Here is a 27,172-nt window from a genome sequence, read left to right as displayed (position 1 = left end):
CCAGATCCCGCAACAGGTTCCAGAGTTTTGGGCATAAAAGTACTGGCCTGATTTGAAAATAATCTTATTTGAAGTAACTTTTAGAAAATTTTAACTATATTTTCTCACAATTCTTTGAATTGATCTGGATTATGATTCTTTGATCTTCTTGTCCTTAAGTGCAATGGTAACAGGTGAGCGATATAGGGCCATTTTGGCCCTCTTGTTTAGGTCATTTGGTCAAAGGTCAGTTTTACAGAATACAAAATTACATACCTACTTGCCTCTGACAGGCCATCATAAGTGGCATATGTGTTTTGCAAGCAGGTCTTGTTTGTTAGTTAGCTCCATAAGTGGAGAACGAAATCTCGCTACAGGATGTTGAAAGTTAGAATCCCTGGTTAGGCATATTTTTTTCTGTAATGCTTTACTGAAGACTATAGGTGTAAGATAATTGGCTTCAGTCTCTGGTTCATTTGAGAGTGTAGCCAGTTAATTGTGGAGATCAGGCTGATACTGGTAAAGAATTTAGACCACTGCTCCAGTTGTATGACTGCCTTTGTATGACTGAAATATGGTATAATTTATGTTAAACACACTAAAAAATCTGACAAGCATAAATTTTTATTTAGTGAGGAACAAATATCGATGGGGTAAGTGGTATATCAAGTTTATGACAGTAACTACATGTCCACAGAGACACAAAATATATATATTTAAAAAAAAAGTTAAATATTAAATAATAAAAGTAATGACCTTCTCAGAATGTGTGTTCATATGTCAGAATGCAAATAAATATTTACTAAATAAGTGACATATTATTAAAACTGAAACCATAAAAGCAGGGTTGTCAAATGATCCATGATTGTACCATAATAGTTTTTCAAGTACTGGCAGAAACATTCTTATACATGCAGAGTATTTTTCTGTGTTGCAGGTTTTGAGAAGCCAAGAGTCAGTAAACGGGTCCAACAATGGTGAAGCTAACGGGTCTAACTAGTCTGTGGATATCCTATTGAATTTCTCACTCACCAATTAATCAAGATAGGAAAAATGGTTACAGTCATTGCATAAAACAGTATTAATATTTTAGGTTAAGGGTGTTTATTTCATAGCTTTTCATTGAGATAGTATGTCAGAAGCATACATACACACACATAAAAATAGATTGGATAGATACAAACAGAGTGGCAATGTGAAAAATACATTTATTAGCTCATCTGATTTTTTGAAAAAAAATGATGAGTTATTGTCATCACTTGAGCGGTTGTCGGCGTCGGCGTCTGCGTCGGCGTTGCCTGGTTAAGTTTTATGTTTAGGTCAGCTTGTCTCCTAAACTATCAAAGCTATTGCTTTGAAACTTGGAATACTTGTTCACCATCATAAGCTGACCCTGTATAGCAAGAAACATAACTCCACCTTGCTTTTTGCAAGATTTATGGCCCCTTTTGTACTTAGAAAATATCAGATTTCTTGGTTAAGTTTTATGTTTAGGTCAACTTTTCTCCTAAACTATCAAAGCTATTGCTTTGAAACTTGGAATACTTGTTCACCATCATAAGCAGACCCTGTACATCAAGAAACATAACTCCATCTTGCTTTTTGCAAGATTTATTGCCCCTTTTGGACTTAGAAAATCAGTTTTCTTGGTTAAGTTTTATGTTTAGGTCAGCTTTTATCCTAAACTATCAAAGCTATTGCTTTAAAACTTGCAACACTTGTTCACCATCATAAGTTGACCCTGTATAGCAAGAAACATAACTCCGTCCTGCTTTTTGCAAGATTTATGGCCCCTTTTTGACTTAGAAAATATCAGATTTCTTGGTTAAGTTTTATGTTTAGGTCAACTTTTTCTCTTAAACTATCAAAGCTATTGCTTTGAAACTTGCAACACTTGTTCACCATCATAAGCTGACCCTGTACAGCAAGCAACATAACTCCATCCTGCTTTTTGCAATAATTATTGCCCCTTTTGGACTTAGAAAATCATTTTCTTGGTTGAGTATTATGTTTAAGTCAACTTTTCTCATAAACTATCAAAGCTATTGCTTTAAAACTTGCAACAGTTTTTCACCATCATAAGTGGACACTGTACATCAAGAAACATAACTCTATCCTGCTTTTTGCAAGAATGATGGCCCTTTTTAGACTTAGAAAATCATGGGTAGGACAATATTTCTATTACACAAAAAAAATCAGATGAGCGTCAGCACCCGCAAGGCGGTGCCCTTGTTTGGCATTGTGATATTTTTGAATTCTGTTAAAATGTCATTTATTTGTGATTATCAATAGCAACTGGGAAGTTAATATCCAGACTTCATCTAGCCAACTTTTACATGTATATTCAACAGAATGTCTTCATGCCTATATAGTCCACATCTGTCTTCAGTGAAACTCTTTACATCATTTGTATTTCATTTGCTGTGGATTATATGTTTATATTGACCAAGTAGTGTAACATTCCTGAAGTAGTAATACTTTATTGACCATGCTTGTTTACATTCATTAGGTCGTCATATAAGATATATTTTATAGAACATTGTTTATACTGGAAACCATGCATTGTGAGACTATATTAGAACATGCTTTGCTTCAGCAAACACAATTTGTGGACAGTTTGTCATTTTACAGATTCATAAAATAAAGCATCGATTTTAAACTTTAGAAATGAGAGAAAAATACAGAATTGGAAATATAAGATACCATCAGCTGTTGCAGAAACTTATGTTTGGATATGAAATACATAAATTAATTCGAAAGAATGTTTTGTCAGCCAATGTGTTGTATATGTAATATAAAAACTACAAAAACCTTAATCCGTGTCTTAATTACACTGTAGAATTCAAGAGTTAAAAATCAGTTTCCAGTTGTTTTTTTTTTTTGTTTTTTGTTGTTGTTTTTTCAGTAGAGTACTTTGTCAATTTATGGAGAGGGTTGTAACATTTGTAAATGTTCATATATTCAACCACAAAATATTGTAACATGTTTAACTGTATGGAACTGAAAACTTGTCTCATTATTTATCAATATCAATATATTGAAACTTTGATTAACTTATTTCGGGTTTTTTTTTTGCAGTACAAGAATATACTATGGATTTTTCAAGGACTTGATAAGAAGTTTTTGATTATTCTAGTGATTCTACTAAGTCTTTTTGAATTTTTTAACTGTAAACCTACATTTATATGCTTTTACATTATTTAGATAAGCATTAACTGTGCAATGATTGTTGACTCTACCTACAAGTATGATTTTAAATACAGATTTATTTTGAACGTATTGTCCGTCTTTGTCTTTATGTTCACCATTGGAAATTTTTGTGTTTTTTTATTAGCTCACCTGTTACGAAGTGACAAGGTGAGCTATTGTGACTGCTTGATGTCAGTCGTCCATCAACAATTTCAAAAAAAATCTTCTTCTTGAAAACCACTGGGCAGAATTACACCAAACATCACAGGAATGATCCTTGGGTAGCTCCCTTTCAAAATTATTCAAAGAATTGAATTTCATGCAGAACTCTGGTTGCCATCGCAACAGAAAGGAAAAACTTAAAAAATCTTCTTGTCCAAAACCACAGGGCCTAGGGCTTTGATATCTGGTGTGTAGCATCATCTAGTGGTCCTCTACCAAAATTGTTCAAATTATCCCCCTAGGGTCAAATATGGCCTCGCCCCGGGGGTCACATGGTTTATATAGACTTGTATAGGGAAAACTTTGAAAATCTTCTTGTACAAAACCACATGGCCTAGGGCTTTGATATTTGGTATGTAGCATCATCTAGTGGTCCTCTACCAAGATTGTTCAAATTATCACCCTATGGTCAAATGTGGCCCAGCCCCGGGGGTCCCAAGTTTTACATAGACTTATATAGGAAAAAAAGTTTAAAAATCTTCTTGTCTGAAACCACAACACTTAGACCTTTGATATTTGGTTTGTAGCATTGTCTTAGGGTCCTCAAACATAATTATTCAAATTGTACCCCTTGGGTGAAAAGGGGCCCTGCCCTGGGGGTCCCAAGTTTTATATAGACTTATATAGGAAAAAGCTTTAAAAATCTTCTTGTCTGAAACCATATGACCTAGGCTTTTGATATTTGGTATGGTGCATTGTCTAGTAGTCCTCTACCAAAAGTGTTCAAACTATGCCCCTGGGGTTAAAAGAGGCCCCGCCCTGGGGTCACTTAGTTATTATGTGCGTTATATAGGAAAAATACATAAAAAATCATCTGATCCTATTTCTAAGACTGTTTAATTATAATTTCCTGATGACCCCAAGTAATATGATGTCACTTGACTGTGACCTTGACCTACTGACCTACTTTCTTGTTTTTTAAGATACAGCCTTGAAATTTTGAGGACATACACAGTTTTGCACACAAATCGTAAAACTGAATTTCATTGACCACGAATGTGACCTACTGACTTCCTTAATATTTTATCATCAGTTTGACATTTGAAACATGTAGCTCATATTGCTCAGGTGAGTGATCCAGGGTCATCATGACCCTCTTGTTTAGAATATTTAGGGGAATACCTTCGAAACAAGAAGTTAGCATTTTGTCAAGTCATGAAAAGACTGTCTTAATATCGATTTCGTGATACAGCATGTTGGCAAAGCCTCTTATTTTTCCACTTTCACCCACCATGGTTACAGACAAAACAGTTTTACCAGCAGCAAATTTAATGGAATGAAATACTGTTAGACATGTTTTACAGGCCGTATTGTAGATGGTATCATGTATAAGCAGCTTCTCTGTCCAACATACCTTGTGGAATGATTACAAATACACTTTAACTTTTGCATGATTTCCTTATCTGCTGATTGACTGGTAATCTTGTAGACAGCATATTTTTAATGGCTTCTGCATAAAGTAGTTAGGGAGTTCTGGTGTTGTCCATCAGTCCATCTGACCATTCATATAAGTAACTTACCCATAGTAACTGTTTGCATCAGACATGAAGGTAGCAATTCGCCAGATATGTAGTCCATATCAATATATTGTGCAACTTTCCCGCCTAGTAAAGGCCATTTTCATGCCAGATATAAGCTTTATCGATGCTGGATTGTAAAGCGGAATGTCTGTGGATGATTTTAAGCTATGTTATATGCTTCAAAAGTTGTGTCGAAACTGTTTGGTAAAATGAAAGTGAAAGGAGGTATTTCCTGATGTCTACCTAGGCAATATTAGCGTTTTCATCACATGTCTCAGTCACATGACCATAGTTTTACTGCATTATGGTCAATCCCATATTATTTTAGTATTTTTTGATTGCCTAAAGACTGACCTTCAAGACAAGGGTAGTCTCGCAGGAAGTGAAGACTAGAAATGCTGATAAAATTATGTTATAAATTGTTATTTCTACATAGAAAATAGTAGCGGAGGCATTTAATACCATTTAACCATCATGGAGCTGATATTTAGTTATTGTGTTTGTATTCACTCATTGCTATTATTGCCCTCATTATGCCCCTGAAGGTGGGAATATTAAAATCGCACTGTCCGTCCGTGTGCATACATGTAAATTCTTGTCCGGGCTGTAACTCTGCCATCCATAAAGGGATTTGGAAATAATTTGGCATAAATGTACACCATAATGAAACGACGTGTCATACACAAGTCCCAGACCCCTAGCTTCAAGGTCAAGGTCACACTTAGAGGTCAAAGGTTTAGTTAACATGGTCAGTTTCGTGTTCGGTCCATAGCTCTGCCATCCATGAAGGGATTTTAAAATAACTTGGCATGTATTAACTCATGTCTTCTTCTATGCAATTATTTTGAAAATGAAATAAGTATGACCAGAGTTACAACCCTTTGATTATTTAGAAACATGATTTTTAACTCGACTTTCCGAAGAATAGTCTGGCTATTCTACTCACACTGGTGTCGGCGTCAGCGTCACACCTTGGATAAAGTTTTGCAAGTACATATGGCTATCATTTAAAGGTATATAGCTTTGAAACTTATTTTTTCTTTACCAACCTCACTGGGTCAAGTCCCATAACTCTGATATGTATTTTGAGCAAATTATGCCCCCTTTTGGACTTAGAAAATCCTGGTTAAAGTTTTACTATCTCCAAAACTAATGCAGATATTAAATTGAAGCTTCACATGTGTCTCCGGGGGTTATAAAACTAGTTGATAGCATCAAGTCCCATAAGTCTGACCTGCATTTTTACCAAATTATGCCCCCTTTTGGACTTGGAAAATCCTGGTTAAAGTTTTGCGTGCAAGTACATGCAGCTATTAATAAAAGGCATATAGATTTGAAACTTTTATTTTCTTTTTCTAGATCAATTACCAGCCTCACTTGGTCAAGTCCCATAACTCTGACATGTATTTTGGGCAAATTATGCCCCCTTTTGGACTTAGAAAATCCTGGTTAAAGTTTTACATGCCAGTTACTATCTCCAAAACTAATACAGATATTGAATTGAAACTTCATATGTGTCTTCGGGTTATAAAACTAGTTTATAGCATCAAGTCCCATAACTCTGAAATGCATTTTGGCCAAATTATTCCCCCTTTTTGACTTAGAAAATGCCTTCGGGGTTATAAAACTAGTTGATTGCATCAAGTCCCAAAGTTTGCATGCAAGTTACTATCTCCAAAACTAATAGATACTGGATTGAAACTCTAAAGATATTTTAACATTTAGGGTAATATTTTCCTGCTTCTTGTACAATATTTCGAGTAGTCTAGCATTGGCTGTCTTATGGACAGCTCTTGTTTAAGCTCGAGTATTCAAAGAATAGTTATAGGTTATTAGCTTTGTATCGGGAAATATGCACGAGTTCTTCAGCGGAAATATTGCGCGACTTTAGGAGCGCAATATTCTTCCGCTGAAAAACGAGTGCATATTTCCCGATGCAAAGATAATAACCTTTTTATTACATACGCATCTACACGTATAAATATTATGTAAATATCATAAATATGTTCAATAGCTTAAATAGGATTGACAATACTGAACTAAATAGAAAAAAATAGTGCAACAACATACACTGAATTACGTCACGCACCCGATATGAAATTCAGGCGTCAATGTATGGAAAAATATTGACGTTTCCGGTAGCAGTGTAACTCAATGGGGGATAGAAACGAGTATGTAATAAGTAGAGATATTGGACTCGCCAATGTGTCCGCGTTCCGATTTGGTTAAGTTTTTGTATGTAAGCTGGTATCTCAGTAACCACTCTGGGAATGGATTGAAACTTCACACACTTATTCACTGTGATAAACTGACTTACATTGCACAGGTTCCATAACTCTGTTTTGCTTTTTTACAAAATAATGGCCTTTTCTCGACTTGGAAATTTTTGGTTAAGGTTTTATAATGTAAGCAGGTATCTCAGTAACCACTAATGGGAATGGATTGAAACTTCACACACTCATTCAGTGTGATGAGGTTACAAAACTCTGCTCTGCATTTTTACAAAATTATGCCCCTTTTTCGACATCAGTTTTTGGTTAAGTTTTTGCGTGTAATCTGGTATCTCAGAACCTACAATTGGGAATGGATTAAAACTTCATACACTTGTTCACTGTGATGATCTGACATGCATTGCTCAGGTTTCACCATAACTCAGTTTTGCTTTTATACAAAATTATGCCCCTTTTTCGACTTAGAAATGTTTGTTTAAGGTTTTGTATGTAAGCTGTTATCTTAGTACCCACAAATGGGAATGGATTGAAAATTCACACACTTGTACACTGTGATGATCTGATGTGCACTGCACAGGTTCCATAACTCTTCTTTGCAATTTTACAAAATTATGCACCTTTTTAGCTCACCTGTCACGTAGTGACAAGGTGAGCTTTTGTGACCACCCTTCGTCCGTCGTGTGTCCGTCCGTCCGTCCGTCAACAATTTCTTGTCTGCATGATAGTGGTTTCATTTATGATTTTATTTTAACCAAACTTGCACACAACTTGTATCACCATAACATCTCGGTTCCTTTCTTGAACTGGCCAGATCCCATTATGGGTTCCAGAGTTATGGCCCCTGAAAGGGCCAAAATCAGCTATTTTGACCTTGTCTGCACAATAGCAGCTTTATTTATTATTTGATTTTTACCAAACTGGCACACAACTTGTATCACCATAAGATCTTGGTTCCTTTCTTGAACTGGCCAGACCCCATTACTGGGTCCAGAGTTATGGCCCCTGAAAGGGCCAGAATAAGCTATTTTGACCTTGTCTGCACAATAGCAGCTTCATTTATGATTTGATTTTAACCAAACTTGCACACAATTTGTATCACTATAAGATCTTGGTTCCTTTCTTGAACTGGCTAGATTCCATTATGGGTTCCAGAGTTATGGCCCCTGAAAGGGCCAGAATTAGCTATTTTGACCTTGTCTGCGCAATAGCAGCTTCATTTATGATTTGAATTTAATCAAACTTGCACAAAACTTGTGTTGCCATAAGATCTCAGTTCCTTTGTTGAACCGGCCAAATCCCATAATGGGTTCCAGAGTTATGGCCCCTGAAAGGGCCAAAATTAGCTATTTTGACCTTGTCTGCACAATAGCAACTTCATTTATGATTTGATTTTAACCAAACTTGCATACAACTTGTATCACCACAAGATCTTGGTTCCTTTCTTGAACTGGCCAAATTCCTTTATGGGTTATAGAGTTATGGCCCCTTGAAGGTCCAAAATTGGCTATTTTGGCATTTGCAGCCATATAGAGACTTCATTTATGGTTTTATTTGATACAAACTTCCAAAATATCTTCAACAACAATAGATCTTGGATTCCATGACAAATCAGATCCAATCGTAGGTTTCAGAGTTATTTTATATCTGATTACCTCCCCTGATTGTAGTCAAAATGGATTTATATCAGTAAGTACTTATAGGACTTATTTGAAATTTCATTATTATCATTAGTTGGACTGAGTCAATCAGGGTAGATAACTATGGACTGATTTTATGTCAAATTACCTCCCTTTAATTCAAATTTAAATGGGTATATCTCCGTAACTAATGAAGTTACTGATCTGAAATTTCATTTATGTAAACAGATTTATTTGACAGATCCTTCTTTTGTTCACTTACAATAATTTTCTTTTTAATTACTTCCCTTTTACGTTAATATAAATAGCTTATTTTTAGTAACTTTTTTATTATTGGCCGTAGGGAAAAACCGAGACCACTTTTCTGTGGTACAACATGGATAATACCTCCAATTTTTAGGTGTATTTTGACATATCTGTACCTTGTAAGAATTTTTTTTTCTTTTTGGTTAAATTTCTTTCCTTTGTTGTTCCTGTCCTTTGGATTTAGATATTTTTTCTGAGGACCTTCTTGTCCTCAAGTGCAATGATAACAGGTGAGCGATATAGGGCCATCATGGCCCTCTTGTTCGACTTAGCAGTGATCCATACTTTTTGTATATTAGCTGGTATCTGGGATTGAAACCACACAATTGTCCATTGTCATTAGCTGATATGCACTGTACAGGTGCATTACCCTGTTTTGCAATTTTACAAAAGTATGCCCCTTTTTGGACTTTAATATTCATTCAGTTGACAAGGCTGTTGAAAAGTCGAGCATTGCTGTCCTCCAACAGCTCTTGTTTTTTTTTGCTTTTGTGTTTCTATGGCCATATTTTGAATATTTTTTGTGGCATTGGGTTGATATTTGATGAATGTATTTACTCATATCTGTGTCTCTGCAATTCTTTTTAAAGAAGTAAGTATGGCCACAGTATGAGGGTTGTTCAATAAATATGCAGAAATGAGCTCTCATTTCTCCATGTGTCATCAAAAATGAATGAAAATGCAATATAGTGTGGATTAGGGAATACTGAGTTGATATGACAAACTTTTGTTTTCTTTGGATATATAATAAGTAAATACTAGTCCCCATGGCAATATCATGTGATGTCATCCGGCCAATTTTTGTCTCCTTTTCTATACTACATGCGCTAAAACATTACTTGCCGCTCGCGTATTTTTCAAGCAACCTTTCCTTTAATTGGGTAAATATAAATATTATATGAAGTGTAAGTGCTACGCCAATAGCGTCAAACTATAAATGTGACATTATTAAAATGTTTGACAGGCATCTAGTGTTGATCATCGATTGAAACTCGGTGTTGAACGGAGTCATGAGACAACACTGTGTTTGAATCGAAAATGAAGGAAAGAAACAAGTGCTATAATGCTATACTGCTAAAGGTTTAATGGACAATGCCCTGAAGAAAACAAAATTTTATTAGTGGAACAGGACGTTTAAATGTGCTCAAGAGAATATCGCTAACGACTCGTGGTACAGACATGAAAAATGGCGTTCAATTACGTTTAATCAATTAAAAGAGTTCTTTGATACGGCATCACAGTTCAGTGTCCCATTTCATCAATTTGGCAGGAATATCTTATGGACAATATATATGGACAATATATATTCATTGGTAGGAAGGTGTAGAAACTGCATTTAACTGCGATAAATATTGAACCAGTGGTAATCACAAGTTGTATTGATTGTTTGTGATATGACAGCGTCTTAATGACGTTGGGCCACTTTTTAGAAAATAATGTTGCCTAGGAGACAGTAAATAAATATACACGTTCTGATATCTGTAATTTAAATATTTGCATTTATTATGTTTATATCTGTCGTACTTTCAAATTTCAGCAAAATAGGACCAGAAATAAAGAAATGAGAGCACATTATCGCATATTTTTTGAACACCCCTCGTAAGTTTATACTAATTTATATTAGGTTCTTCAACTTATGTTAATCAACCCGCTCGCTTAGCTCAGTAGGTAGAGCGTCGGTCTACGGATCGCGGAGTCGTGAGTTCGATCCTCGGGCTGGGCGTATGTTCTCCGTGACTATTTGATGAACGACATTGTGTCTGAAATCATTAGTCCTCCACCTCTGATTTGTGTGAGGAAGTTGGCAGTTACTTGCGGAGAACAGGTTTGTACTGGTACAGAATCCAGGAACACTGGTTAGGTTAACTGCTCGCCGTTACATGACTGAAATACTGTTGAAAAACGTTAAACCCAAAACAAACAAACAACTTATATTAAGGTTTCGATGGAGGCATTGAGAAACAAAAATCAAACAACACCAAATCATAGAAAGAAAGAGTTGTTTGACGTGAAAATTAAACAGCATGTAAAACATGTATATTACTTTACGAAACAAGTGTCAGTATACTGATATAAACATTGAATTCCGGAAAAGGGCTGCCTAAAGGGGCTCCACTTCCGGACAGTTAAACGTCTTTAAAAACTCACCATTTTCAAAGAACTGTTACACATGTTTGTTTTGATGCATTTGCAATAGCGTGCGAGTGGTGAAATTTCGCATAACAAGGTGGAACATAGTTTTCGGCAATTGTTTATCTTTTTTTCTTTACAAATGGCATTCATTTTCAAAGGGAGACAACTTTTTCTCAAAGATTACTTAAAATAATCGGAAAAAGTTGTTTCCCTTTGAAAATGAATGCCATTTGTACTTAAAATAATCGGGAACAGTTGTCTCCCTTTGAAAATGAATGCCATTTGTAAAGAAATAAAGATAAACAATTGCTGAAAACTGTGTTCCACCTTGTTATGCGAAATTTCACCACTCGCACGCTATTGCAAATGCATCAAAACGAACATGTGTAACTGTTCTTTGAAAATGGTGAGTTTTTAAAGGCGTTTAACTGTCCGGAAGTGGAGCCCCTTTAGGCAGCCCTTTTCCGGAATTCAATGTTTATATCAGTATACTGACACTTGTTTCGTAAAGTAATATACATGTTTCACATGCTGTTCAATTTTCATGTCAAACAACTCTTTCTTTCTATGATTTGGTGTTGTTTGATTTTTGTTTCTCAAGGCCTCCATCGAAACCTTAATCACTTTTGACATCGCATTAATGATGGAATCTATCGTCATGAGGATATGAAAGAAGAGAAGCCAGTTTCACTTTTAATGTTGAGCGCCAGGCAAAGGAGCTACTGGTACCATTTTTCTCATCTTTGGTATGAAGGGCTGGAGATCAAACGAAAGACCTTCCGCACTCGAAGTGGATGCTGTACCACTAGGCTACCGAGGCGGTTATTACCAGAGTTCTTGCCCTTTGATTAATGAAAAGCAGTATTTTGTCCTGCATTCATATATTCATGTCTTAATTTTAACCTTCTGACCTACTTTCTTGTTTTTGAAGGTACAGCAAGTGTATACCTTTTGATACAGATTTCACAGTGTATAGACTCTCTGTACGCCCAAACGGAAGTCGCCAAAAACTAGGCGTTCAAAAATCAAAACAAATTTTTGCTGTCGCGGATGGCTTGGATTTTCTTTGTTTATTTCGTTACTATCGCATACAGTAAGTGTATTTTTTTAATTTACGTTTTGTCTAAGAGCTACTGTCTACGTAGATACCAAACACGCCTGATAAAACTCCTTATATACTAGTACTTAATTTCAAGTCAATTCACGTGTTGATATTTGTTCGATTTTGTAATGAAACTATGAATTCTTTGAAATACATGTATCTTGAGCTTTTGCGAAGAATTGAAACCGTTGCTACTTCGTAGATAAATATCTTACGCATCGATAAATACGAGCATGGCTCTATGGTAATGAATACGTTTTCAGGAAAATGTTTTTTTCTGAGACCTGTATGCCGATTACACTGTCCCACTATTCGATACATTACTGGCCCACTAATCGCAATTCTTAAAATCCGTACTGTACGCTTAGTCGAAAAACTGTACGCCTATTCAAAACTTCTTTTCATTCTTACAATGTTTTGACTTCGTTTTATGATAACCAACAGTTAAGGAAATAACAGTTATAATTTCTTTCGTTTTCAGAACAGACATGGATCAGTTTAGATATTATTACTGCAGTTTCGATTCCACTTTTCGTATAGGTTAGTGTTGATTAGTAAGCATTTATCAATTAAGCAGCGCGGCCAATTTTATTTGATAAAGAGTTTATACTCTAACCTCAACTGCATAGTAATTGAAATTATTTTTTTGTAATAATGACTAGATATTTACAGTTAGGAACATTAATCACTAGCGCATCATTCATGTAATCGTTACGTGGCACAACTCGGTGTTTGATTCATTTCCGGCATCTCAGAGACTTGTTCGGACTTTACGACGGGGACTTTATCATCATTCACAGAAGAAACAGTTGCCGTCGGCATGGTAACTGGTATTTTTAGTTTATTTTAATATCCAGTTCCACCGCACAGCTGATATCATTCAAAATCAAGCAGATCGAAGCTAACATCCAGGTCGTTCTCTTCTCGTTTTCAGTCATAATTATTGCAGTATTCGCTACAGAACAAACTGAAAATGACCAGCTGTTCTAAATTCAAAATGCTGTTATACCTGGAGGAGATACAGATGGACATTGATATCAGGTAATTTGACCTCTACATATATTCTACATGTATAAGTTAAACTAATTTGAATAAAGTTACCATCGCCTTGGAAGATATGTGAGCGGGGCCCTTTTTAAATTGGACACTGACTCTGCCAGGTAATCGGGTAGACAGCGACGAAGTTTAAATTTGTAAACAAAAAATAATTTCAAACACTAAGTATAACACCTTGGGTGACCTTGACCTTGGGTATAATGCACACAGCCCCTCCATAAAAAACGCTTTGTTTGTATGTTGCACAATGTTTATGTGAAGTTACGGTAAGATATAAGCAAAAGTGAGAAAGATGTGACAGAAAAACAAAGGTTGCCGAAAAACTTTAACCACAGAAAGCCAACGCTAAGCCGGGCGAGTAGAATAGCACCCCTATTCTCCGAATAGTGAAGCTAAAATGAAAAATAAAGTGTCCTGTCAAACTGAGCGGAATATATATTTTTTCTCGTATGTTAGCGGAAACACGCGTACTATTTCTTGTCCAAGACAAGGACACCGTTGGTGAAATAGACCAATAAATACTATTTGACTGTCGCAAGTAAGATACAATACAAAACGTACATTTATTAATTTAATGAGTACAGTAAATGGAGCTTATAAGCGCAAACACTTCATCATTTCTTTACTGAATAGGCGTACGTTTTTGCGAATAGTGGAACAGTTTTATATCAAGTTTTGCGACTAGGCGGCCAGTGCATACTTCAGATGCATGTTGGATTAAACAATATTTCAACTATTCAGAATTGTAAATGCATATTTGTAGGTATAAACTCATGTGCATGGATTGGTAATGAAACATTCAGAAGCAGTTCTGACATGAATTTTCTTCGCAATTCCAAAATAATGGGCATTTTTAGCCTAATACTTCATCTTTTGCTTTGACCATCTGTGTTTTTGGTGAAAATACGTTTTAATTTCAAACGTTAATGTCTATTTAACAACTGTGTGTTGCAGAGACATTTATCATACACTGAAAAAATATATGCAACAAGAATATCTATTTCAAACAACCAGAGAAAAACATAAAAATACTTACTACCGACAGCTTCCAAAAATTTGAAAAACGATATGAAAGGCCTAGTTTTTGGCGACTTCCGTTTGGGCGTACAGAGTCTGTACACTGTGGATTTCATTACTCATCTTTAATATTCTTAACCCTGACCTGCTGACCTCGACTTTCTTGTTTTTGAAGGTACAACAAGTGTATACCTTTTGATACAGATTTCATTACTCATCTTTTAAATTCTTAACTCTGACCTGCTTACCTACTTTCTTGTTTTTGAAGCAACAGCAAAGAGATTTGGACCACCTGTATAATTTTTTAACAGATTTCAGTAGTTATCTTGAATAATCTTTACCGTGACCTACTCGCCTAGTTATTATTATTTGTTTTTGAAGCTTTAGCAAAGATTTTTTCCAATTGAGCAACTAGACTCAAGTGAGCAATATAGGACCATCATGACCCTCTTGTTGTATATTAATAGAATCAGCAGTGACATTTAAAACTTCCTTTAACTGAGTGGGGCCAGAGGTTACAATTCTCGGGGAATAATAATTCATTGAATTTGCTTGACAGAAAAAAAGGTCCCTGGCTGCTGTAAGCTTTGCAAACACCAGTCATAAAAAGCCGCCCATATAATTCATCTGCAGGATATTTTGAAAAGCCATAGAATAAGTCTGTGTCTCACAATATAATTTAAACAATTTATTAACTAACCAGTATGGATTAAACTAGCACACTGATTATCTAAATCCTTAATTCATTGTCATGACAACACTAGTACTTATGTTGGTACAAAAATGTTCGTTGTTTGGGTGTATATATTAACTAGAACTTGCGTACATACATGCCTGATCACATTATAAAACATGTGTATATACACAATATATTTTGCTGTATTAGATATCGATGTAGTTATATTATATAAATCTGTGTTTTCGCATCCATGAACTAATGATTACATTATCAACTGATTATCACTTTACTGTGAGAAATGTTAGAACTCCTCTCTGTTTTCTATATTGAACACTCTTGTTCATACTTCTAACACATAAAGGTGTTCTTTATCGTTTTACTCATGATATATTCTGTTAGTGTTTCATATAACAAAATGATCAGTTTCATAGGGCCAGATCATCCCACAGTATTTACCAGTACTGTATTGCAGTTGTATCTACACGAACCAGAGGTGGAGAGTGAATGACTAAAGACATATTCTTGTTTTCTTTCAAATCATCACAGACAAGATTTTACTCCTGACCTATTGGTTAACAGATTTGTGATCTATCCGCATTAATTGCATATTTACTTCATAAAGTCCCGTGTGTGTTTTATTGACTTCTTTTTCATTTCATTTAGCACGTTCATTTTTACTATTACGGTAGTATTCCACTTAAACCAATGCTGCGGGCGTGAGGGGCGTACACACTCCTCTACCTCTCATGCTGCGGGCGTGAGGGACGTAAACACTCCTCTCATGAAAAGTCTCAGTCATACTGAGTCTGCTATTAAGTTGCATAGATGTGTTCTATATTTCACAGATTTTACTTTTCATTATAATAGAAAAACTATTATAATAATAACATGTTCCTGACCCAAACACTTGGCACTTAGGCAAAGCGTCACAGATGTAGTACTTATTCCATTGTACTTTGGATACTTGGTGTCCACACAATTCATATGAAATATTGATGTTTTTCTTGTTCTGTATAAAATCCCCATATTCATTTATGTTCATTTTGAGTGAAGGAATAAAATGAACTTAGAGGCATATACATGTAGCAGTTCTAAGTCTTCTTTTTATGCTCGGCGAAAAACGGAGAGACAAAGTTTTGCGGTTGTCTGTGTGTCCGTCTGGCATTGCTAAAAATGGGTGCTAATGTAGTTAGGACAGTAAATATATTCATTTCATTGTTAGTCTGTATGTATTAATTTTTTTTTTCTTTTGTGAGCTAATCATGGCATTAGTTCTTTAAGTGACTGGGACCAGGCGTACATTTCCTTGAGATAATGATTTATTGAATTTTGCTCGTTTCGTTTTTCCCAGCATCTTTCCGTCTTTGATGTCTAGCATATCTTGCATTTTCCTTAAGACAGGAGGCATTCATAAATGGGTCCATTCATGTTTAGTGTTTATGGTTCAGTCGACATATTTTACCAACATTTATTAATATTAAATCCTGGTGATGCCGCCCCTAAATAATCAGACCACACGGGCTAAGCATGCCTGTCTATTCAATTCAAGTTGTATATTTGCCACCCGACTATAGTAAATAAATATTAAACATTACTTATGGCTTTAGTTATTAACTTTTACTCTACATTTTAAATAGAAATTAAATAACTAACAGTTGTACAAGATGCGGTTTCAACACATTTTATTTATCTATGTCAAACAGAAAATAACAAATTATAATGATAACTGCATAGTTGCTAGTCATGATCTCGCATCGTTGAGATGCGATTTTGTGATGTAAAATGTATATTCTTACTTTCTCAAGATTTCCCGCTAGCTTATAAACTCAGTTCAATGTTTATTAACGAATGTATACTTGCATCCTATACAAATTGATTTTTTGTCTCCCATAAAAAGAAAAAAATCAGGGTAGTGAACTACTTACAACTAAACATAGAGACAAATCAATTGGGAGAATATAGCCTTATTTCTACGCTGTGCTTAGGGGATAGCTGAACAATATTAAGGAAATTTCCGGTTATTATAATTTTCAAAGCAATTTCAGTGTCACTGGCACATAACTTATGGTTCTTTATGTAAATTAGGAAATACAATAAAACAAACTGAAACAGGTTAGGTGAGTTAGAAAAAGTAACTTTAAAGTCAATAAGTATTTGCAAATGTGCACAAAATAGAAAAAGAGTAGCATTTAATTTACAGGCAGGCAATACATATAAACTTGTATCTTTAAGTTATATTAAATTTAGATCATTGAGACTGAGAATCAGTTTATTTGTTCTTATCGCATTCCACACAAGGCTGTAAATGGAAACATACTGATATAATACGGGGATGATTTCAAACTTCTCGGTATGAGGCATTTCCAGTAACATATGAGAATGGCTGCCTTCTAGCATTCCAAATAAAACGAAACTTAGTGACATTTCCTTAAACCAATACATTAAAAGTGAAAATTTGGTTTTGATTTTGCGCAAGATTATTTTAGTCTCTCTTTGAAACATTTCATTTGCTGTTGTTCATCCATGAAACTATTTTTTCCTCTTTGCTCACCTCTATCAGAGCTTCAATGTTTTTCTTTATGATATTGTTGTTTGTCACATGTTTTGGATCATCATTGGAATTGGAACTACTGGTTTCCAACTGAAATAGAAAAATGTTTAGAATTGCTAGACAAAGATTTTTTTCTGATATATCTATAAGAATTTTCTTAAAATCTATTTAGGAAGTGTTATAATAAGACTGCAATTTACTGAAATGTTGATTCAGGAGGTAGATTTAAGCTAAATAGAACACGTTAAAAATTGTTCATATAGATACTCACTGACTCTATATCAGACTGAAGGTCGTCTTTAAGTTTTTCTAATGCAATTTTCTCATCATCAAGCTTTGATATATCACCATCTGTAGTATCGCGATTATCCGTCTCCTCACTTTTGCAGTTATCAATGTTCACACTGTTGCCATCTTTATTTATGCCCGAGTCATAATACTGTCCTTCATTATTTAGATCAGGGATATCTATAGATGGTGCAGACACTGATATTATCTGTGAACGACAAAAATATGTTTTCTTGAAAACCCATCGGATGACCAGTCCAAAATTACTGTTGCTCATGTTTGAACCAAACAAAGATAATTAATGCATTTTTGACCTTGCAACATTTTGAAGAAATTTTGCAATATTTTTAGATTTACGATATGTCCGAACAATTAATATTACACAAATTATTCACGTGAATTCGAGATGTGGCATTGTTTAAAAAGTGACTCTTTCTTGACTATTAGTTTAATTAAACTATTTCAGATTGCATCGTTTAAAGCTTAATCTGTTTTCGTAATAATTGTTTGATACGTTGGTCTGCCAATTTAGGACAAGAACTAACGCAGTCACAAAAGAGCACTTAGAGTTATTCACCAATTTAGAATTCTAAATATTTCATAATTCTCAGTCTTCTCATGGACACAAATGTATACTTATGATCTGCAGTATACAAAGTTCATACGAATTTTAGCACTCATCTCTTAAAAATTTGACAATAAAACCATTTATTAATTGACATTTTTCTTGCTGGTTAGACAAGATTTTCCCGTGTTATTGCCAGTGCTGGAAAAACTCGTCTTAAACCTCAGGATGTAAGGTGACTCTCTCGTGCTGTAATTTATATATGAAATATATGAATGTTCTATAATAAAGTAGTGCTTAAAGGAAAAGCATTTATTTTATTTTATCTCTGTTATTTGAAGAAAAGCAGTCTGCAAGAAAAGGAATATATTACTGGTAGAAGGTGCGGACGGAATACCTGGCTCTCGGGTAACTTTTGTGGTAGCTCAGCAAAGCCTTTTTACCGCCTTAACAGTTACCCTCGATCCAGAATTTTCAGCCCGAACATTCAACCAGAGAAAGATTCTTGTAATCGCATATGCTTTTACCTGCACCCTTGAAACTGAAACTGGATTTTGAGGTTTTGCCTCGTCCAAAATCTTCAATGGCATCCAGATGACTTCTTCGCTGTCGTTATCCGAAAAGTCTGTATCTTCTTCTGAACTATATCATTATAAAATTTATTGATTAACCTGCTCCTAAACATATTATCATGCAGACTATTTTGTTGTTTCTTATTTATTTATTTATTTCTATTTAGTTGTTTCTTAGACAAAACACCTCTTGGATACTAACATTTTTCATAATTGCTCTGTTTTAGGACTTGGGAACACTAGGAAGATTCTTTTATATCCTGCCATCATACAAAACTCACGACTTATGAGAATAATTTGATATATGTATTATTTGTCTGTCATGAATTTGTCAATTTTTACTACCATTAACGATAGTCAATCTTCAATATATAAGATCGATGAAAAATGAGATGGTTTTCAAATAAAAGTATATAAATTATTTCACATTCCGAATATCTGTATCTGGACCTTTCTTATTATTGTCATTTAAATGCAAGCTTATTTTGAAATTTTGTATTTAAATGCATTATATGCATTTCCTCATGTACGAAACCGATTTATAATGGTTAAATAGTAACCTGACTCCAGATCACGCACGCGTAAACTTAAAACAAGCGAAGTATGTAATATCACTTACATTACACATGAACAACTTAAGAAATCATTGAATGTCAACCTGATCCTCATAAATGTTCTTACCTAAGCAGGCTCTTGGTATCCTCATTTGATAATTTCCGCTTCCTTCCTTGTTTCATATACAGCATGCGCTGAATTAAAATCTATTAGCATGTTAAGGAGGTAGGTTACCTTTATATTTGTATGTGCGCATGTCCAACCGGAAGCTAACATGACGATTTACGACGATGTTTACGACAAACTAAATGTGTTTGTATATTCATTCTTCTGAAAACAAATCATGAACCTGTCTTCGATCTGATGCTTTATGGTTTAATAATGCAGAAATAGTGAATAAATTGCCGCAGAAACGCTTCAAAACAATGTTGCCTTAAAATGACGTCATTGACGTCATGACGTTACGTGTCAGTTACCGCGCAAAATTAATAGCTTTTATCTTGAAAGTATGTAATTCTGTGCATTTTCTTTATTTTAACTATTTCCGAATAACCATTATTTGCTGAAATATTTTTTATGAGTCTTTTGCTCTGAATAATATTCAATATTTTGCTTCTTTTATGTGGTTATATTGAAATGTTATGCGGAATATAAGAAAATGGATGATGATAAACAATGTTATTTGGAATATAGTTAGGTGAAAGGTTACTTGTTACGGCCATTTTCAAATAAAATATATAGCAGTTTGATTTGTAATACCTATTTTTCAGGTTCCGTTGATAATTTGCTACTTATGTACTAAAACTAAGATCTAAAATTGTTCAAATTTCAGTAGAAAATTGTGATTTCTTGAATTGAATTGATGTTACCATGGAAACGAAGCCCGTGACCTATGTATCTAAATGTAAAATTTAAAAGCGTTGACACTGGTTTATTTAAGAAACACAGCTTCGGCTTTTTATTTTCATTTGAACAATATCCATGAGAATAATAGCAGCATGCTGAACGATTTTTCCATGAAAAATTCCAAACGAGGGATACTGCTGTAAGTATTCTAAGCTGTGAAATTTATTTGAATAAATGCAAATAACACGAAAATATGACTTACGTTAGAAATAATATGTTTTAATGCTACATCAACTAGAAAGATAATCTTATTCAATACTTTCTATAAGAAATTACGACAAAAAGCAAGATATAAGCTATTTTAAACATCTCTGTTGCCATGGTTACTTTAAACATTAAGAAAAATAGGGTACCATGTAAAGTGCTTGGTATTTTGCTAATGATATTACCCAAATATTCCATGTTGGTCATTAACAGAATGGCACTGAAGCCGTCGAAAAACCCTATTTTTATACATAGTTGTTTAAAAATGAGAGAAAATGCGTTACCATGGAAACACGAGCCCCGCGACATATACATTTTAAGCTTATATTAGAAAGCTTACGTGCATATTAGTAACATTATCAATTATGCAGACTTCTACGGATATCAATGAAACTAAAATACACTGAAAAGTGTTAAATATCCGTATTTTCCTTCTTCTTTCAATATGAAATACCTTTGGAGGATCATGTTCTTTAAACCTGGATAAAAATTGAACTTTAAGGGACAGAGACAAACGAAATTGAGATTGTAGCAGTTAAAACTTCATATTACACGAAATACAAAAGAATGCTGCGGTTCAGCTAATTTGAATTTACCCTTGTAACAAGGTAACCTACCTCCTTAAGGAACTTTGTTAGCAAATAATACTAAAGCAGCTTCAAAATTTCCTTGTAGTAATTATTTCCGTTTTCAATATATGAGTTTATGCTTGTAGCTGAAAGTTTTTAACATTTTGTCTGTATATTTATCCAAAACGAATTATACTATTAACTGTTATTTTCTGAAATTTCTAAAGACCAGTGTTTACAAGTGTTTATGGTTTCAGTTCAACTTTGTAACCAATAAAACCTGAAGGATACACCAAAGTCCATTCCAACAGCAACTAACCTGGAAAGAAAGAAAACACATTTAATATATCATCTGACAGTAAAAATGTTACAAAATATTGTCAATATGCTTGGCATCAGTGCAGGTTTTCATTTGAACAAGGAATTCTACACCATGTATGACTTGAACGCTAGTCCACCTCTCTGCCTTGTTTTTATTATATGATGTTTATGTAATGTATACATCTGCCCACTCTTTCGCAAAATCAAACATTGCAACAATTCTAAAAAACGACAAGGTATCTTAGATTCCAGTAAGTTTAATTCCTAATTTAAGTCACTGGTCTGGTAATTACGTATATGCTCTGAACATAAAATCCCTTGGTGCAAATTATCATCCTGCATAAATCCTTTGGTGACAAGTTAATCAACACTATATCACAAGGAAAGCTACCAATTACAGCCAATCAATACTACTGGTTCATTCTAAATTTCGTTCTTGTTTTTGTTTGTCCTGCTAATTTTCAAAAGTATTCTAAGAGTTCAAGTTTGTACTCCCCCGCATCTCCTTCATATTTTGAAATATTGTTAATGAATAGGTTATGGATATCCAGTCCAGTTGGATTTGTCACGTACAAGGAACACAGCCTCATCAAACCGACCGTGAACATTACATTGACAAGTATATACACAAAATACATAGACAATCTATAAAGTTAAAACATGGAAGAAGCGAACGCTGAGACATCGTCTTGGAACGGTCTTTAGCTAAAATGCCATTTGGGGATTTAAATCCATTAATAGTACACACACTCTCATTCTTTATCCCGATTATGTTCCAAAGTTACAGGGCAGGTTAAATAAAAGCGATTCCCACCTGGTCAGTCCTAATGTACGCAATGGCAAGCTATTTAAAACTCAAAATGATTGTGTAAACAGAAGTAAAACTAAACCGTATTAACCATTCATTGTTCAGAAGGCCGTAAAACCTGAAAAAATATACATGTTTGTGTAAGAGTACTCTGCTGAGATTGATACAGAAAACTACCTGGGTGAGTAACTTTGTGTTTGTCTGTATAGAGAACCTTGCTGAGATTGATACAGAAAACTACCTGGGTGAGTCACTTTGTGTTTGTCTGTATAGAGAACCTTGCTGAGATTAATACAGAAAACTACCTGGGTGAGTAACTTTGTGTTTGTCTGTATAGAGAACCTTGCTGAGATTAATACAGAAAACTACCTGGGTGAGTCACTTTGTGTTTGTCTGTATAGAGAACCTTGCTGAGATTAATACAGAAAACTACCTGGGTGAGTAACTTTGTGTTTGTCTGTATAGAGAACCTTGCTGAGATTAATACAGAAAACTACCTGGGTGAGTCACTTTGTGTTTGTCTGTATAGAGAACCTTGCTGAGATTGATACAGAAAACTACCTGGGTGAGTAACTTTGTGTTTGTCTGTATAGAGAACCTTGTAGAGTTTTCTGTCATTATTCACAGCAATGATTATTTGAATTGATACTCATACTATACCTCGGCAATGTCCACGGTAATGTGTGGAAAATAAACACTATAGAAAGGCTTTGCGACAAAACACTGTAAATATAGCAGAGTCCTCCGGATATACTCGCCAGGTAAATACATGGCAAACATCTGTTGCTGTCCATGGATCTAAACTGAAAATTAGTAAATCTTTTAGTATGAACTCTATTTACAGGTGTTCAATAGAATATAATTAAAGAGTTAAATGAAATACAATATATATTCACTGCATCAATAACAATAATTGATTTACAGAAATTTACATTTCTAGAATTGTATTCGAATTGCAAAAGGGGTCCAATGGCAATGGACATTTTGGTTATTGAATGCCGTTCTCATTGAAAACATTATCTATGAAGAATACTTTTCTTATTTGGCAATATTTGTCTTGCTGTGATATTCTAGACTACATACGACATGCATCATTTCAACAACACGGGTGCAGCACAGTAATATAGCAGCAACTGTTCCTAAAATATAACCCAGCAACCAAAACACGGATATCTCTGTCTGAAATATATAAAAAGAAAGTACTGGAACTCTGAAATAGATAAAAAGGTAGTACTGGAACTAAGAATAAAGAACAAATAATAAAGACTACTGTTATTTTAGAACCACTCCAAGATACAGAGTTCTTTTATTGTCTAATATACATGCAAAGTAGTGTTATATCTTCCATTGTTAAAACATGCGAAGTTTTTTATTTCACTTCAGTAAGTGGGAGTATTGCAGAGTTTTTTTAATTAACGTTTTCCTCATATTTTTCGCATTACATAAAAAAGTAATGAAAATGTAGATTCAGGTTAAATATAAGATACTGATAAAAGACCTTTCTCAACTGATAAAAGTGAATAATTACCTGATACAGCGAGAGAGGACGAGCGCTGACAAAGTCGTACCGTCTGCTCATTGATTGTGTTGCTTTTGTTGTCAAAATGATGGTAAAGATGGCAGGTAACAGGATGTAAAATGGATACATGCATTTTCTCAACATCGATTTCTTTTTAGTAGGCTTAACTGTAACAAAATATATTTGGTAAATAGCACTGAAAAATCGTAGACATTAATATGAAACCCTACCTAATTACATATCTGGTAAAATAAAAATAACGGTTTTGCATTTTGTGAAAATACATGGCTCTCTGTTGTTACTGCCAGTTCATCTCTTTACATTTGCTTCAATTTTACAACTTCAGTTCAGACATTCTTGTGAGATTCATTTGAAATTTCTCTTGATAATGTTGACTTTATATAAGATATATTAAGCTGTTAATTATAAATCAATAACATTTTACATAAAATATTGAACTGCTCTTATAGATGAAAACGACTCTTTTTACCTGTGAACAAATTTTGATTTCCTTTTGAAGATGGACTAAGACATACGTATGCACAACATAGTGAATGCACAGTGAGTAAGACGATACTGTATAAAATCTGGAAATAATGATTTTGAAAATACCAATATTTTGGTAAGAAATGTAAACATTTACAGTTAGACATGATCTATTTTTCAAACGCCTGTCTCGTTTTTGGCATCCTATAATTGTGTCTTTAATAAACTTTTGATTTTACGTAAAGGTTACAAAATTCTCTTGTGTTTTCATATGACCTTATGTGCAGCTGGTGTTTCATTATAGTTTTAATACTTCTATTACTTTTTTCACAAGTGTCTTCTCATTGTATGTCACAAGACAATGGTGTATATGTCTCACCTGTGTAGGAAGCTGTAGAGATAGAAACGCTCCAAATAATGCGGTTACTTCTGACAGCCAGTTCAGTACAGCAGACACGAGGACACCGTTCTTGTGGGTTTGGTTAGGTCGATGAACGTGAACAACGCTTAGACTGTAAGGCCAAGATTGACTTTTGACTTCGCGTATAGTCATAATGTACAAATATTGTTAATTCTGGACAGTTATCAAAATATGTTTTCATTTTTTTACAGAATAAATGTATTTACATTGAATTATTGAAGAATTTATACATGCAGTTTTTTATATACATTTCATGCAAAGTATCATTCATAGAACTTAGTCAAAGATATGTATTTATAATGATATTCATATAGAGATTATGTTAGTAACTGTATACCTTGAGTAAGAGACTGCACAGAGAATAACTGCCAAGTAGCCACACACAAAACCAAATGTGTGATCCTTTTCCTCTAAACACTGTGCCAAGTGATTCCATACCCATTGATTACCAGCCGAGCAATTCTTGCTTCTTGATAAAAGCTGTATTTGGAGAGTCCTATATTGATCTGCAAGATCCATTATTACCAACTAATGTATGGCCCTGCAGAAACATGAAATATGTAGGTTATAGACATATCACACATAGTTTATAAACTTTTTAAGATGAAATGTTGCAGAGGATGAAATGGGTTATCTTTTCTTTAAACAGAACCAATTTAATCTCTTGGCAATGTTAAACTATACGATTTTAAAAAGTATCTTGATAGCTGATAGATTGGTTTGCATTGTAAAATCAAAAATAAGTTTGTATTTACCTGGTGATATCTACATGTTTCAAATATTCCTTTCATAGTCTATTACTTGGACAGAGTTATGTTTTACACATTTACTGGACACTGCAAGTAAACAGTTTCTGACACAGAGATTACTTTCATTCCGTAGAATTATTAGATGAACATTCAACAAGGAAATTCCAAAAAGGACAACAAACGTGACACGTGTTTATGGCAGGAGTATAATGATTATATCGAGTTTCTATTTGTTTATGATTAGAGCTATTTAAAGGATTATGACGTATGTTGCGACAGCTGTACCCTTTGTCCTTACGGGAAGTCGATAAGACATCTTACTCTAACAAACACTTCAAAGAATGTTTCAATGTCCTATTAATTGCATGAATGTAGAGTTGTAATTGATAACCTTACATTACTATTTCTAGTATCGTATAGAAATTTTCGCTTACAAAACTATGTCGTTACACTACAAAAATATTCATTATGAAATAGTTAATGCAAGCCTCTACATAACGAAACATGTCTTGTAAAATACTTTTGGTCAATTGTTTAAGAAATTTCAGTTTGATTGTTTTATTGTTGCGCAGCACGACCATGTGTGACACCAGTATAAATAGTTTTCTTTGTAAAAAGCCATATAGTTCGTGTTGTTATACACAAGTGCACTGTATTGATTCGTTGCCTTGTAAGATATATTATAAACTGAATTTCAATTGTTCGTTTCATACCTTTCATATTCATAGCGAATAACAAAGCGAATATGATATGCGCCAGGTGTAGGCTGCATTTTTCAGTGCTCTCAAATATTGATAATTTTCTGACATTTTCTATACTTAATTCAGAATTCAGAAAATTGGGTATATCGGACATTATTTTGTCATGATTGGAGTGTTATAAATTTAATGTGAATCATAATTGTGATTTTAAAGATATTTTGATTATAAAAACACTATTGCAATTCAATTTCAAAATTTTCATATATCAGCATAGCCTGCAGCAAAACAAAATGTGTTTCAGTGAGCGAATGTCACAGGGGATTATTTATAAAAGATCAGAGCTGCACAATACTGGACAATTAGCAAGTGCACAAAAGAGACCTAATTATTATCAAAACATTGAGAGTTTATATTAATGCAATATAGAGAGACTTGAGGTGAGAAAAATCAGATTTGACGAGCATGGGACATTAACAAACACTAACAATGGGGTAAATGATAACAATGTACATTAGTTAAGGGGCAGAAAACATCAATATTTGTTCAATCAATACACGATCAGTGAAAAATAAAACACTCTCCATATGGGACTTCATCCTTACAAATGAATCCGACATTTGTGCCATATAACTGAAACAGGGCTCGGTAGCTCTGTTGACAAGGCGTGCATCAGCGAACTCGTGCCCGATGGTTACAAAATGAAACATGTTCCTCGTAGTGGTAGGCGCGGTAGGGGCGTAGCGATCATTCACAAGTTAGCCATACAAGTGAACATTGTCACATCAAGCAAAGACAAGGAATTTTCCAAGTTTGAGTATATGGATTGCAATATAGTTACAGGCGGACACTCCATCGGCCAACGGCTTGCCATTATATATAGGCCACC

General features: G+C 34.3%; 2 protein-coding genes across 2 annotated transcripts in view; one reads left to right on the top strand and one right to left on the bottom strand.

Annotated features, from left to right (window-relative positions):
* LOC123527375 (spermidine synthase-like) overlaps window positions 1–3,259 on the top strand; it is a 30,084-nt gene extending 26,825 nt beyond the window's left edge. Inside the window, exon 8 of the mRNA XM_053523331.1 lies at window positions 917–3,259. Coding sequence (XP_053379306.1) covers window positions 917–979 — 63 coding nt within the window. The 3' untranslated portion in view covers window positions 980–3,259. The remainder of the gene's footprint in view (window positions 1–916) is intronic.
* Window positions 3,260–16,736: 13,477 nt separating this feature from the next.
* On the bottom strand, window positions 16,737–25,789 carry LOC123527376 (lysosomal amino acid transporter 1-like). Its single transcript, XM_045306772.2, has 12 exons — window positions 25,592–25,789; window positions 25,174–25,377; window positions 24,795–24,927; window positions 24,420–24,516; window positions 23,939–24,096; window positions 23,494–23,589; window positions 23,071–23,213; window positions 21,573–21,600; window positions 19,729–19,808; window positions 19,003–19,117; window positions 17,894–18,118; window positions 16,737–17,712 (listed from the first exon to the last, which is right to left on the bottom strand). Exons 2-12 carry the CDS (start codon window positions 25,353–25,355, stop codon window positions 17,575–17,577), a joined length of 1,395 nt encoding a protein of 464 aa, XP_045162707.2. The 5' UTR covers window positions 25,356–25,377; window positions 25,592–25,789; the 3' UTR covers window positions 16,737–17,574.
* Between the last annotated feature and the right edge of the window lie 1,383 nt (window positions 25,790–27,172).

The sequence above is a fragment of the Mercenaria mercenaria genome, chromosome 14, assembly GCF_021730395.1.
Source record: "Mercenaria mercenaria strain notata chromosome 14, MADL_Memer_1, whole genome shotgun sequence".
NCBI classification, from domain to species: Eukaryota; Metazoa; Mollusca; class Bivalvia; order Venerida; family Veneridae; genus Mercenaria; species Mercenaria mercenaria.
Note: the sequence above shows the minus strand (reverse complement) of the source record. Positions and strands in the feature narration are given on the sequence as shown.

What these genes read in the sequence shown, in the direction of transcription:
- LOC123527376 (XM_045306772.2), bottom strand. Translation starts at nt 25,355, where the DNA reads ATGGATCTTGCAGATCAATATAGGACTCTCCAAATACAGCTTTTATCA. An exon ending in GATACCAAGAGCCTGCTTAG is followed by an intron (nt 19,118 to 19,728) that starts GTAAGAACATTT and finishes ATAATGATATAG; the next exon opens with TTCAGAAGAAGATACAGACT. An exon ending in TTTCAGTTTCAAGGGTGCAG is followed by an intron (nt 18,119 to 19,002) that starts GTAAAAGCATAT and finishes TGTCGTTCACAG; the next exon opens with ATAATATCAGTGTCTGCACC.